Below are 14,995 nucleotides of genomic sequence, written 5' to 3' on the forward strand. Positions count from 1 at the left end.
TCCTCCCAGTGGCTGGGGCCTGTTCCTGTGGACCCCCATCCTCAGGAGGTGGCGGCTCGGAGCGCCCAGACCTGAGGCCCCTCACCAGGCCCTTACCTGAGCCGATGCGGGCCCGAGACATGGTGGGCGAGTCCAGCTTGTGGGCTGGCACTGTCAGGTAGTTGTTGATCTGACAGAGAGGACAGACGGGGTGAGCACAGGCAGCTGGGCAGAGGGAGCCCCTCAGGACAGAACCAGGCCACTGCCACCCCACCTTCCGTGTATGCGGGGCGCTCGTTCCCCGTCCCTTGTGCCTGTGTGGGCAGCCGTACTGGCCCTTCAGGAGCTCCTGAGGGCTCAACCCAGGCTCCTGTCACAGCCTCCCACAACACACCTACACTGCCCAGCCTTAAATCCACCCATTCCTCTGTCCCCTGCCACTGCCCTAACCCAGGCCACACCCCACACCCCCACGCCAATCCCTTGCTTAGAACTCTTCATGGCTCTCCATGCCCTTACACGGCCAACAAGCCCCTCGAAAGCCAAACCCTGTTCCTAGAATGGGTACATTTCCGCAGAGGCTGTTGTGGAGCTTGGGTGAGTGGGGTGGGATACAGGTTCCCAGAGAAAGGCAGAGGCTACCTTCTGCTCCAGCTGCCGGGCCTTCTGCCTCCGGAGCAGCATCTGGTTCCAGGCTTCCTCGTAGGGGTCCGCCACCAGCGTGTGTCTGTTGTAGGACCGCAGCTGTGGAAGGCACAGCATCAGGGCAGTGCAGGCGCCGGAAGGCTCTGGTCATGGAGGGGTGGGGGCAGTTCTGGAGGCCAGGCCAGCCCTGGGGTGGGTGCCGAGGGGCACGGGCAGGGCAGGGCTGCCGTGGAGAGGGGCTGAAGGGCTCCTGTACCCCGGGGGTCGGGCTGGGGAGCAGGCCCTCACCCGCTGCCTGGTCTTCTGCAAGTTGTTCCTCAGGATTTTGCGAATCTCCTCCTCCTTGTCCTTGGACAGTGCTGGCAGGATGCGCTCAGAAGGCAGGGACTTGGGGTGGATGTTCCTGGGACAACAGGACATAGGTTAGGTCCCCAAGATCCTTGGGATCCTAAAGCCTCCCAGGTTTGGCTAGAAGGAAGTCACCCTAGGGATGACCCAGGTGGGCACCAAAGCCTCAGGTCCTTAGTGTGAGCCCACAGCTCTCTTGTCCGCCCCAACAGGACAACAGAGGGCTCTGCCCTCAGGTGGCCGCCTCCAGCTGGGCTGGAGGGGCCGGTGTGTGGGAGCAGAAGCTGCCTGGTTGCCCCGGCACTCACTGCATGGAGACGGTGGAGACGGCAGAGGGGATCTTGCCCATGCCCCCGCTCTCCACCAGCTCGATGGCCTGCTTCATCTCCATCTTGTGGTAGAAGGCGATGAGTTGGGGCTCCTTGGAGCGCTCGCCGGCTATCAGACACTTCTTCACGTATTTCTTATTAAACCGGTTGAGCCTGGTGGGAGAGGAGGGAGATGGATGGAGCCAGCTCCCAGGAGTGGGGAGATGCCCAGGCCCAGGAGACCCTTGCCTGCCCCTCCCGGCCTGCCCACCAGGCCTGCCACCTACTTGTCCTTCCAGTGGTGGTGACCGTAGTGGCCACAGATGTCCTCGATGCCTGTCAGAAGGTGGTCCAGGAACTGAAAGGGGCCCAGGGCCAGGTCAAGCCTCGCTATGGGGCACCTTCCCTACCAAGACCCCTGACTAGCCCCCCTCCCTCCTGCAGCTGCAGCCTTGCTGGGCCCAGCCCTGTGGTTCCATGAGCAGCCAGCAGGTGGTGCCCAAACTCCACTCATCAAACCCAGTGGCCCTGACTCTGGATATCTTGAACCCTCGCCTGTGTCTGGCTGAGCCCCCTTCTCTAATCCCACCCGGGATCCATGCCTAGGATAGGTCTCAAATGGAGGCAGAGATGGCATGATGCCCCCTCCTCAGGCTCCCAGCTGCTCACACCACACCTTCCTATGGCTCCTGGGGCAGAGGGAGACCCCGGGCACCAGCACAGGGAGGAGCGGCTGATGCGGGGCAGGGACATGAGGCCCAGCTGCTCCCCATCTCCCTGTTCCTCCTCCTGCAACCGAGGGCCCAGCCCGCACTCCAGTACCTGCGTGTGGATCTCCTCGTTGATGGAGCGCTTCGTCTCTTGCTTTTTCTTCACAGCCAACAGGTCTACCAGGGGCCGAATGGTCATGCCCTGGGAGGCAGGCAGATGTCAGGCACTCTAGTTCTGCTACCCAAGCAGGGAGGCCACGGAGCCTCCCTATGCCCACCCTAGACCCCCAAGGCTAGGATGCCCTCTCTGCTTTGCCCTCTCCCAGGACCCAAGGGTGTGAGAACTCTCCCACCTCCCGGCACTTATCTAAAGACAAGTCCTTCAGGCCTGCTTTTTCCTGGAGACACGGGCAGAGGTTTCACTGCCAAATGACCCGCATGCTGGTCATCTGGCCTGGGCCAGGCAGCAGCCAGCCTGGGTTCAGATGTAGACAGCACCGCAGACTCGCTCTACAACCCCAAGGAAGTCAGGCCCCACACACAGGGAAAAGCACCTCTGCACTGCCTCCCTACCAGGACTGCGAGAAGGACCAAGTAATAACAGCAGCAGTGGATGGAACTGCACACCTGCCATGTGACCAACACATGTGCTTGGAAGTGTTCTAGCATCAGCTCTCTAATACCCACACACTAAAAGGCAGGTCCTTCCATTGTCCCTATTTAACAGATGCAGAAACTGAGGCTCAGAGAGGTTAAGCAGCTTTCTAAGATTCCACAGAAGCAGTAAAGCCATGGTTCAAACCCAGGCAGGCTGGCTCTGAAGGGACGCCCCCTCCCCAGTGCTGCCTTCAATGAAAATGGGCTTGGAAAATCATTAGCACAACCAACTTGTAAAATCAAGGTGAAAAAAATATTTTTGAAGACGGAAGCAGTGCAAGAGGACAAAAGTAGCAGCCTCCTCCTCTCCTTTTCCTTTTCTTTTTTTTTTTTGAGATGGAGTCGTGCTGTTGCCCAGGCTGAAGTGCAGTGGCATGATCTTGGCTCACTGCAATCTCTGCCTCCCGGGTTCAAGCAATTTTCCTGCCTCAGCCTCCAAGTAGCTGGGATTACAGGCGCCCATCACCACACCCAACTACTTCTTGTATTTTTAGTAGAGACAGGGTTTCACCATGTTGGCCAGGCTGGTCTCAAACTCTTGACCTCAGGCAATCTGCCTGCCTCAGCCTCCCAAATTGCTGGGATTACAGGCATGAGCCACCATGCCCAGCCTCTCTCCTTTTTCTTAACTCGAGACAGAGTCTCACTCTGTTACACAGGCTGGAGGAGTACAGTGGCGCAATCACAGCTAACAGCTGCCTTAACCTCCTGCGCTCAAGCTATCCCCTCCTACCTCAGCTTCCCAAGTAGCTGGGACTATAGGTGTGCACCACCACACCTGCCTATTTATTTTATTTTTTTGTAGAGACAAGGTCTTGCCATGTTGCCTAGGCTGCTCTTGAACTCCTGGGCTCAAAGGATCCTCCTGCCTACGCCTCCCAAAGTACTGGGATTATAGGCGTGAGCCACTGCACCAGGGTCCCCTCTCCCTTTAAAGGACAGAAAATAAGCCCAGCCCCAGGTTTCCCCTATCTTTTTTTCTCGAGAGAACGCAAAGATGTATCCCATCTAGGGCTTTTTGAGGATCAGTGCCCAGAAAAGACAGAAGGGATGGTAAAGAAATGGAGGCTCAGACAGAGTGTTTCTCATTTGCCCAAGGTCAGACAAAGTCAGGTAAGGAAGAGCAATTTGCACCATCACAGGCTGGGCATCCTTGGGGACCTTAGGCAGGAAAGTGGCTCTCAGCTAAGCCTGGGCCAGTTAAATGCACAGAAATCACTGACCAGCAGGCTGGAAGGATTCTTGGGAATCATCTCACCCAGTTCCCTCACTTTATAGATGGGAACTGAGACCCAGAGAAGCAGGGGGTCTTTCTTAGGGTCAAATGGACACCAACACAGAGCTAGGGCTGACTCCAGGCTTCCTGCTGCCTATCTCAGAGCCCTTTCCAGTTCCCCATGCTGTGATATTACTCCCATTTTACAGATGCAGAAACTGAGACCCTAAGATATGAAATCTCTTGCCTAAAGCTCTACAATGAGTTGGTAGCAAAGAGAGATCTTGGGCCTATTGACTGTACCCACTTCTCTTTTTTTTTTTTTTTTTTTGAGATAGAATTTCACTCTTGCCCAGGCTGAAGTGCAATGGCGCGATCTCAGCTCACTGCAACCTCCACCTCCCGGGTTCAAGTGATTCTCCTGCCTCAGCCTCTCAAGTAGCTGGGATTACAGGCATGCGTCACCACGCCCAGCTAATTTTGTATTTTTAGTAGAGGCAGGGTTTTACCATGTTGGTCAGGCTGGTCTCAAACTCCTGACCTCAGGTGATCCACCCCCTCAGCTTCCCAAAGTGCTGGGATTACAGGCGTGAGCCACCACGCCCACTTCTCTTAATGCTCTATGAGTTCCAAATTAAGTTGGGCAGCATTCTGGTTCCTTTACATTTTGATCAGTCACTCTGCAATGACTCATCACAATTCTCATTTTATGACGGAAGAAACTGAGGCCCAGAAAGGGGGAGTGGCTTGCCCAAGGTCACTCAGCAAGTTAGTGGTGGAGCTGGGACTAGAATCGCATTTCAAATCACACGCTTTCCTCTCTTTCCACGGGAACAGCATGAGGGTCCCCAGGGCCTTCTCTGCCCTGGCCCAGCACCTGCACAAAGACGGTGAAGAAGATGACGGTGATGATGGCAGTGAGGAATAGGTCACACATAGGGAAGTGCTTCTTGTCCAGGAGGTAGCCCAGAGAGAAGGCGATGGCCCCTCGCAGGCCCCCATAGGCGATGATGAATTGGTCCTTGGGGGTCAGCTTCACGATGCGGAACTTGTTGATGAACCAGGTCAAGCCCAGCACGCCTGCAGGGGAGGGGATGGGGGGGATAAGGGTCAGGTCGCTGTCCCCAGTCCCTCCTAGCTTCTGCATCAGTGATTTCTCTGCGTATCCAGGAAGTCTCCACTACTAAGCCCACCCCGCTCACTCAATTCCTGGGTCCCTCAGCCCAGAGTGCCCTGAACCCCTCAATTCAAGAGCTGGGTGGATCCTTAAGGGACTTCCCCAACCTGGATGTGCTTTAGAGACATCATGGAGGCTTCCAGTGACTGGAGGGTGGGGGTCAGGAAGAGGGAGAAAAGGTCAAACAAGATGGGTCCCAGGTCAATACTCGTTAAATGTGACGGGTATGTTGGAGGGGTCATGATCCTATTCTCTCTACTTCTCTAAGTACTTGAAATTTTCCATAATAAAGCATAAAAAATGCAGAGGGCTGGGCCCAACCTCCACCCACAGAACCAGAATCCCTGGAGGATGAGGCTCAGGAACAAAGGGGATTTCAAAAGTGCACCAAATAAATGCGAGGTCGCACCAGGCGTGGGGACACAGACCTAACCCTCAGAGAGGAAATGAGAGATCCAGGAGGAGGCGACGGAGGCACTGGGGTGAGGTATGTGGGGCACATGTGAGTGGAACCCATGCACCTGGGGCCCGGTCCCCACGTGTGCCCCAGCCTGCCGCATAGGTTTGGAGGACTGCATGTGGCTCTGCACACGGTTCAGCACGTGCTCACGTCACCTGTGCTTGAGACAGTGCAGAGAGCACTCAGCTCAGAGTCACAGACCTATGTTCTGTGGGCCTCAGGCCCCTTGTCAGGACAGCCACAGGCTCAGAGTCTCAGGGCCCCCTCACTTTGACACAGTTGACTCTGTCTCCAGAGACTACAGCCTTGCTGTGACACAGGCTTCTCCCAGCTCAAGGGCCCATCATGGAAACGGGAAGCCCCTCCTGTCCAGCTGTGCTGGGAGCAGGCAGGAGCCAATCAGGAAGCCTCCACCACAAACTGCATCACACATATACCCCCAGCCCCTCCACACACACACACACACCCCCTACACATACACACACACACCCAGCCCCTACACACACACACACACACACACACACACACACACACACACCAGCCCCTACACACACACACACACACACACACACAGCCCCCTACACACACACACACCACACACACACCCCTAGCCCCTACACATACACACACCCCCAGCCCCTACACACACACACCCCCCCAGCCCCTACACACACACACACACACACCCCCAGCCCCTACACACACACACATATACACACATTCAGCCCCTACACACACACACACACACACCCAGCCCCTACACACACACACACACCCCCAGCCCCTCACACACACACACATACACACACATTCAGCCCCTACACACACACACACCCAGCCCCTACACACACACACACACACATACACACATTCAGCCCCTACACACACACACACACCCAGCCCCTACACACACACACACATATACACACATTCAGCTCCTACACACACACCCAGCCCACACACACACACACACACACCCCCAGCCCCTACACAGACACACACCCCCAGCCCCTACACACACACACACCCAGCCCCTACACACACATTCAGCCCCTCCACACACACCCACACACACCCAGCCCCTACACACACACACCCCCACACACCCAGTCCCTACACACACACACACCCAGCCCCTCCCACACACAGCTGCTCCACACACACCCAGCCCCTCCACACACACACATACACACACATCCAGCCCCTCCACACACACAGCCACCCCCCACACCCAGCCCCTCCACACACACCAGCCCCTACACACACACCTAGCCGCTCCACACACACACCAGCGCCTACACACACATCCAGCCTCTCCACACACACACATACACACACACACCCAGTCCCTCCACACACACCCAGCCGCTCCACACACACACCAGCCCCTACACACACACCCAGCCACTCCACACACAAACACACCCAGCCCCTACACACACACCCAGCCCCTACACACAGCCCCTCAACACACACCCCATTTCCTCCACACACATACCCAGCCTCCCAGACACACCCCCCAGCCCCTCCACAGACACACCCAGCTCCTCCCGACACAAAGCACCTCCCCAACACACACACAGCCCCTCCACATACATACACACCCAACCCCTCCACACACACACCCAGCCCCTACACACACACCCAGCCCCTCCACACACACACCCCTAACCCCTACACACACACACACACACTCAGCCCCTCCACACACACACACCCAGCCCATCCAGACACACACCCCAGCCCCTCCACACACCCCAGCCCCTCCACAGACACACCCAGCTCCTCCCGACACAAAGCACCTTCCCAACACACACACAGCCCCTCCACATACATACACACCCAGCCCCTCCACACACACACCCAGCCCCTACACACACACACCCACACACATCCAACTCCTTCACACACACATCCAGCCCCTACACACACATCCAGCCCCTACACACACACACATCCAGCCCCATCCACACACACACACCCCTAACCCCTACACACACACACATCCAACCCCTACACACATACTCCCAGCTCCTCCACACACACCCAGCCCCTCCACACACTCCCAGCTCCTACACACCCAGCCCCCTACACACACACACACCCAGCCCCTCCACACACACACACACCCAGCCCCTCCAGACATACACACATTGCCAACCCTCCAAATACACCCCAGCCCCTCCACACACACAAAGCCCCTCCACACAACGCACTACATACACACACCCCTAGCCCCTCACACACACCCCCAGCCCCCACACACACTCAAAGCCCCTCCACACAACACACTATACACACCCAGTCCCTCCACACAAACACACACAACCCCTACATACACCCAGCCCCTACACACAAACACACACAACCCCTACACACACACCCAGCCCCTACACACACACAACACACACACAAAGCTCTTCCACACAACACACTATACACACACACTGCACCATAGCCCAACCCCTCCACACAGCACACACACATATACAAAGCCCCTTCACACAACATACTACACACACACACCCCCAACCCCTCCACACAACACTACATACACACCACACACACATCCAGCCCCCGACAATGCACTACACACACCACACACGCAATACACGTACACACACGACATAGCCCAGCCCCTCCACACAATCCACACTGCACCACATGCACACACCACATAGCCTGGCCCTTCCACATAGTGCACTACACACCCCACACACACAGCACCACAGCCCACCACCTCCCACACATACCACACCCCCCCCCACCCCAGCCCTGGCCCTCACCCAGCACGCGGGCGATGAGGCAGAAGAGCAGGGTGCTGATGACGAAGGTCCAGTTCCAGTGGTGGGAGCCAGCCACCGTGGAGACGCCAAGGAAGATGAAGATGAGGGTCTCGCTGACGCTGCTCCACATCTTCAGGAAGTATTTGATGGTGGTGTGGGACTTGTGGGAGATGTTGGCCTCCACATAGGGGCGCATCACCACTCCCGAGGCTATAAGCCTGGGGCAGGAAAGAGCGGGGTCAGGGTTCCACGTCGAGCTGCACCTGCCCGAGCCCCTCCGCTGCCAGGGGCAATGGGGCCATGACCAAGGTGCCTGTGTTCCGAGCTCCTCTATGGGCCAGGGACCCGCTGTGTGCTTTACACCCTGTTGCCACTCATCCTCACATCAACCCTACAGACACGGGTCTACTCCTCCATTTTTAAAATGAGTGATCTTGGCTGGGCACGGTGGCTCACGCCTGTAATCCCAGCACTTTGGGAGACGGAGACAGGCAGCTCACTTGAGGCCAGGAATTTGAGACCAGCCTGGCCAACGTGGTGAAACCCAGTCTCTTCTAAAAATACAAAAATTAGCTGGGCGCGGTGGTGGGCACCTGTAATCCCACGTAATTGAGAGGCTGAGGTGGGAGAATCTCTTGAACCCAGAAGGTGGAGGCTGCAGTGAGCTGAGATTGTGCCACTGCACTCCAGTCTGGGTGACAGAGTGAGATCCCATCTCAAAAAGAAAAAAAAAAGAGAGAAATCTGATTCTAAGAGAAATAGTCACCTGTCCCATCACGCTGCCTGCAGGTAGCAAAGGCAAGACACACAAACCACACTGTGTCCAACTCCAAAGCCTGCACCTTTGACCCAAGGCCACGCTGCCACTTGACCCAATAGGAGTCAGTGACACAGGCCCATGGTCTCCTGGGTTTCTTCCCCTCAAGGGTGGCATCTGCCACTGCATGGGGGTCTCCACAGGGAGCTTTGTTCCAAGCAGCTGCTTGGAGCTCGGGGTCCTCCCAGCCCAGCGCTCACACCCGGGCTCTGCTCCTGGGAGCCAGGGGTCCTGAACCCCAGTTCTGCCTTGCCTCGGCACTGGAACACGTTCGCCCCTCACTGCCTCTCCACACCCCATTCTCCCCATTTCCAGACCTGGCGGGGGCCTCAGGACTGCCAGGACTCAGGCCTGGTGAGCCTCCTACTGGGGCTGCTAAGGGGGCTCCCTTTGAGACAAATGAAGTAGCAGGGCTGTGGCTTTCCTCAGCTTGAAGCTTGGTGGCTTCCAACGCTCTGCTCTCATCTACTCTGGGCTTGCCCTCATGCAGGTCACTCTTGCCTCATCTGCTCATAGCCTGAAATGCTCTCTCCAGATTCCTGGACCCCAGGGTGCCTAGCAGAAGTGCCCCTCTTCTAGGAAGCCACTGATGCCCTCGGCCATTTAAATGGCTACCAAGCACGTCTGGAGCCTGGAGCTCATGTCTCATCCCTGGAGCTCAAGGCTGGGCCCTGGGAGCTCCGTGACCCTACAAGCCTGGGGAATCCAAGCTGGCAGCCCCCGTCCCCACCCTGCCAAGCCCACTGCCTGCTGCACGCAGACTCACGCCATGATGCCTGACAGGTGGAAGAGCTCGGCCGACAAGTAGGCCATGTAGCTGTAGAGGAAGACGAAGAGCGGCTCGATGACCCGGATGTGCGAGGTAAATCGGGAGGTGAAGGCTGCAACGACCCCGTAGACCACGCCTACAAACACCCCGCCCAGGGCCACCACGAAGAAGCTCAGGAAGCCGAGGAAGATGTCCACGATGCCCACGTGCTCATAGTTGGCAAACTCCTCAAAGAGGTGATACAGGACCTGGGGAGGGTGTGTAGGCTGGTGGGTGAGAGGAGAGGGCCCTGGCCCCACAGCTCCCTGGGGTCCACCCTGGGCGATCCTGTCCCCTCCGTTAACCATGGCCACAAGAAGAGGCCACACGGTAGCAGAGAAACCCTAGTGCCAAGGAGGTGCTCAACCCTAGTGCGGGGCTTGCTCTGGGCCGGCCACGTGCCACACTGGTGAAGGGTGGACCCTGGGGAGCTCTGTGAAGACCCTGAAGCCAAACTGCCTGGACTGGAATCCTGGCTCTGCCTCTCCTGAGCTGTGTAAAGGAAGCAAATTCATCCTGTGTTTCAGTTTTCCCTGTCTATAAAATGAGGATAATAATGCCAACTTTTAGGACTGCTGTGAGGACTAAATCAGCGAATCAAGTGCTCGGAGCCTTACCTGATGCAGTGTTAGCCACACCTGGTGCTATCAAGTCTGCCTCTCACTGCCTGACCTTGGGTATGTCATACCCATCACTGGGTTTCAGTCCCTCCTTCAGCACAAAAAAGGGACATTCACACAACGAACTAGAAGGTGATTTCTTAACCTCTGGAGCTTTCTGAAAATACATATGTTCAGGCCATACTGGACTTGGACTCTCTGGGATAGGGCCAAGAAATCTCTATGTAACAAGCCCCCCAGGGATTGCAATGAACAGCCAAGTTCAGATGCTATGGAATTAGAGGCTCGCTAAGGTGCCCCTGTCTCCTGGACTGGGAAACAGATGGTCACTGCAACCCTACCATCAGACGTTTAAGTGGCGGCACTTCATATACTGTAAAGCCCTTTGATGGTCTTTATCCAAGTCGACACTCAACCACCATGTGAGGCAGGTGGGTCAAGGATGCTCCTTTGCTAAACTGAGGCTCACAGTGGTAAACTGAGGCTAAACATGCCGGGGGCCCCCAGCCCAGGAGCAGAACTGGGCCCAGAACTTGTTCCCTGACAGCCATGGCTGAGGCCTCCTCAGCAGGCTCGGCTTTGAGGGTCTGCCCCGCCTGTTGCTGGGTCCCTGAGCTGCCTGGCTCAAGGCTGTCCTAGACAGCTCTGTCAGGAAGCAGCAGGGACTTTCCAGGCCTGGGGGAAGGGAGGGGAGGACTTGAGGATCCATGACAGGGAACCCTCCAAAGCCCCCAGGACCTGGAGCAGGAGGAATGGACTGTGAGGAGTGACCTGTCTAGGGCACAGACCTGAGACCAGGCAGCTCAGGGTCGGCCTCCGGCTTTACTCTCTGGGAAATGGGGCACTCACACCCGTGCTCAGAGCTCCAGAAAGACCTGACTTGGGCCAGGCAGGAAGGGGAGATGCAGAGCACTGGCCAGACCTGGTGCTGCCTGGCCCCAGCCGTCTGGGGGATAGGGCAGGGCTCCAGCAGCAGACAGCCTCTTAGCAGGGGCATGCTCAGCCGTGGGCTACCTAAACTCATTCCTGGCCTGAGGGGACTCATGGGTCCTCATGGTCTACCACATGGGCCCATGGAGTGGGCACAGAGGGGAAAGTCCTCCTTTCCGGCCTGGTGCTATTATCCCTGGAACTACAGAGAAGCAGAGTAACACAGTGGTAAGCACTTGGGCTTTGGACTCAGACTACGGATTTGAACCTCAGCTATATCATATATCAGGCTAATGTAACCTCTCTGTCCCTCAGTTTCCTCATCTCAAAAAGCTGGGATATAACTGTGTCAACCTCATGGAGTTACTGTATAGATTAAATGAGGCAACACAGGTCAGGCACCATGGCTCACGCCTGTAATCTCAGCACTCTGGGAGGCCAAGGAGGGAGCATGGCTTGTGCTCGGGAGATTGAGACCAGCCCAGGCAATATAATGAGACCCCATATCTACAAAATAAACAAACAAATAAATACATTAGCTGGGTGTGATGGCCAGCACCTGCAGTCCCAGCTACTCGGGAGGCTAAGAGGGGAGGATCATTTGAGGAGTTTGAGGCTGCAGTGAGCTATGATTGTGCCACTGCACTCCTGGGCGACATTGTCTGTGTGACAGAAGGAGACTCTGTCTCTAAACAAATAAATAAAAATGAGGCAATACACATTCAGACAGGAAGCACCCAGTGAACACCAGCAATCACTACCACCGCTGCCACTGCTTTTGGGAGACACGACTGTGGGTCCACAAGTGGCTGGGTCTGTTACCTGCTTGATGCAACCATGCCCCAAGCTCCACAGCAGTGCTCACCTGAACCCCAACACCCAGATCCCACTGGAGAGGGCTTTATCTTTGGCACCCACTGGCTTCACAGACATTAGTGAGTATGACTCACTAACGTAAGTAACCCTGTAAGAAGCCTGGGAGGATGACAGGCTGAGTACTGCAATCCCTATGTCACAGATGGGGAAACTGAGGCTCATGTGGTAACCCTGGGCAACAGCCTGTGCTAGAGGAAGCCAGGACAGAGGCCTGCCTGCTCAGGCCAGGCTGCTGCTCTACCCAGCCTCATGAGGAGGCCAGGTAGGAACAGGAAGCTGAGGCTGCCAGCAGCCGAACACCACAGTCTGTCTCTACTCTGAGGTGCTGCTTCCTGAGGGCTGGGGCTGCAGAGGAGGGAGTCATGGCCTGGACATGCACATGTGCCCTTGAGCTTTCCTGTGAGTGCAGCTGCTCTGAGGGGGACAGCTCAGGAGAGGGTGGAAGTGTTCTCACAACACAATGTTTGAATATGCACATGCACACATCTGTTTCCCAAGGAAACCAGCTGGGAGGAAGGGCATGTGCAGGTGTATATGGCGCCACCACGTGCAGATCCTGAACGAAAGCACTAATCGTCTGCCACTTTGCAGCTATCAAAGGTGAGGCCGGCTGGGCGCGGTGGCTCACGCCTGTAATCCCAGCACTTTGGGAGGCTGAGGTGGGTGGATCACCTGAGGTCAGGAGTTCAAGATCAGCCTGGCCAACATGGCGAAACCCGGTCTCTACTAAAAACACAAAAACTAGCTGGGCATGGTGACACACGCCTGTAATCCCAGCTACTTGGGAGGCTGAGGAAGGAGAACTGCTTGAACCTGGGAGGCGGAGGTTGCAGTGAGCTGAGGTTGCAACACTGCACTCCTGTCTGGGAGACAGAGCAAGATTCCGTCTCAGAAAAAAAAAAAAAAAGGTGAGGGCCACAGAGGTATAGCATTTGCTTAAGGTCGCACAGCAAGCAAGTGGCCAACTTATTTTACTTATTACCTTCTAGATGTTTTGGAGACAAGGTCCCTTTCCATAATCTCTGCCCAAAAACTGTGCACAAACCGAATTCTAACTTAAGATACAGCCAACATGAGAGCTGAAAGACCCCTCACAGATGACATGGTCTGTGAAGAGGGAACTGAGGCACAGAGAGTAAAAGTAATTTGCCCAAGATCACATGAAAATGCAAGTGACGGGCCAGGCTTGTTGGTTCAGGTCTGTAATCTCAGCACTTTGGGAGGCTGAGGCAGGATTGTTTGAGGCCAAGAGTTCAAGACCAGCCTGGGTAACATGGTCAAACCCCATCTCTACAAAAAATTTAAAAAATTAGCCAGGTGTGGTGCTGCATGCCTGTAGTCCTAGCCACTCGGAAGGCTGAGGCAGGAGGATCTCAGGCCCAGGTATTTGAGGCTGCAGTGAGTTATGACCATACCATTTCACCAGCCTAGGAGACAGGGCAAAACCCTGTCTCTTAAAAAACAAAAAGCAAGTCAAGTCAAGGAGAGAGCATATAACCTAGCAAAACCAAGAGTTTAGGCCCTGGAGTCAGACAGACCTGGTTCAATCACAAACTGGTTCATACTCCAGCAGGTTATTTAACTTCTTTGGGACTGTGTCCTCCCCTGGAAAATGAGAATAATAAGCACCTCCTAAGGCAGCCATGAGGACTTAAATGAGATAATCCATGCCAAACGGCTCAGCATGGTGCCTGGCACTCAGGAAGGGGAAATGGGCCTTAGCTGTGGTTTTTTTTTTTTTTTTTTTTTTTTTTGAGAAAGAGTCTCGCTCTGTCGCCCAGACTGGAGTGCAGTGGCCAGATCTCAGCTCACTGCAAGTGCCACCTCCTGGGTTCACGCCATTCTCCTTCCTCAGCCTCCCGAGTAGCTGAGACTACAGGCGCCTGCCACCACGCCCAGCTAATTTTTTGTATTTTTAGTAGAGACGGGGTTTCACCGTGGTAGCCAGGATGGTCTAGATCTCCTGACCTCGTGATCCACCCACCTCAGCCTCCTGAAGTGCTGGGATTACAGGCATGAGCCACCGTGCCCGGCCCCAGCTGTTTTTATTACTGTTATTAACGAGCGGATGAGGGATTCACTGCTGGGCCTGGATTCGGGTTTGTACCGTTTGGACATGGGCATGGCCCCTGGCCTCCTCACCACAGTGACGGCGTCATTGAGCAAGGACTCCCCAAAGACAAGGATGTGCAGCAGCTCATTGATGTGAATTTCCTCAAAGACAGCCAGAACCGCCACGGGGTCCACGGCCGAGATGATGCTGCCGAAGAGCAGGTTGTCCAGGAGGCCGATGTTGTTGATCTGCTCACCGCCCACCAGGCACACGGCGTACATGAGGCCGCCCAGGAAGAAGGCGTTCCACAGTGTGCCCACCACGGCAAAGATCAGGATGGTGCCCAGGTTTTCTGTGAACTGCCGCAGCGGCAGGAAGTAGCCGGCATCCAGGATGATGGGCGGCAGCAGGAAGAGGAAGAAGACGTCGGACTGCAGGAAGGGGGGTGTCTCGCCTACACCCTTGATCAGGCCCCCCACCAGCAGCCCCACCACGATCAGCAGGCAGCTCTCCGGGACGATGCTTGAGATAGTGGGGATCACATGGAAACCTGCGGAGGGCGAGAGAACGGGAGGCCATGGGCTTTCGGAGGAGCCGGGAGAACA

The 14,995-nt window shown here is 56.0% G+C and overlaps 1 protein-coding gene across 3 annotated transcripts in view; it reads right to left on the reverse strand.

Annotated features, from left to right (window-relative positions):
• The window catches only part of SLC9A1 (solute carrier family 9 member A1), a 60,193-nt gene that overhangs the window by 2,293 nt on the left and 42,905 nt on the right, over positions 1-14,995 (reverse strand). For all 3 annotated transcript variants that reach the window (XM_050794714.1, XM_050794725.1, XM_050794736.1), the window contains 10 exons: positions 14,480-14,940; positions 9,870-10,120; positions 8,287-8,504; positions 4,741-4,943; positions 2,103-2,192; positions 1,568-1,638; positions 1,281-1,454; positions 913-1,027; positions 622-723; positions 97-169 (listed from right to left, as the gene is read on the reverse strand). In XM_050794714.1, coding sequence (XP_050650671.1) covers positions 97-169; positions 622-723; positions 913-1,027; positions 1,281-1,454; positions 1,568-1,638; positions 2,103-2,192; positions 4,741-4,943; positions 8,287-8,504; positions 9,870-10,120; positions 14,480-14,940 — 1,758 coding nt within the window. The remainder of the gene's footprint in view (positions 1-96; positions 170-621; positions 724-912; positions 1,028-1,280; positions 1,455-1,567; positions 1,639-2,102; positions 2,193-4,740; positions 4,944-8,286; positions 8,505-9,869; positions 10,121-14,479; positions 14,941-14,995) is intronic.

The sequence above is a fragment of the Macaca thibetana genome, chromosome 1 (genome assembly GCF_024542745.1).
Source record: "Macaca thibetana thibetana isolate TM-01 chromosome 1, ASM2454274v1, whole genome shotgun sequence".
Taxonomy (NCBI): domain Eukaryota; kingdom Metazoa; phylum Chordata; class Mammalia; order Primates; family Cercopithecidae; genus Macaca; species Macaca thibetana.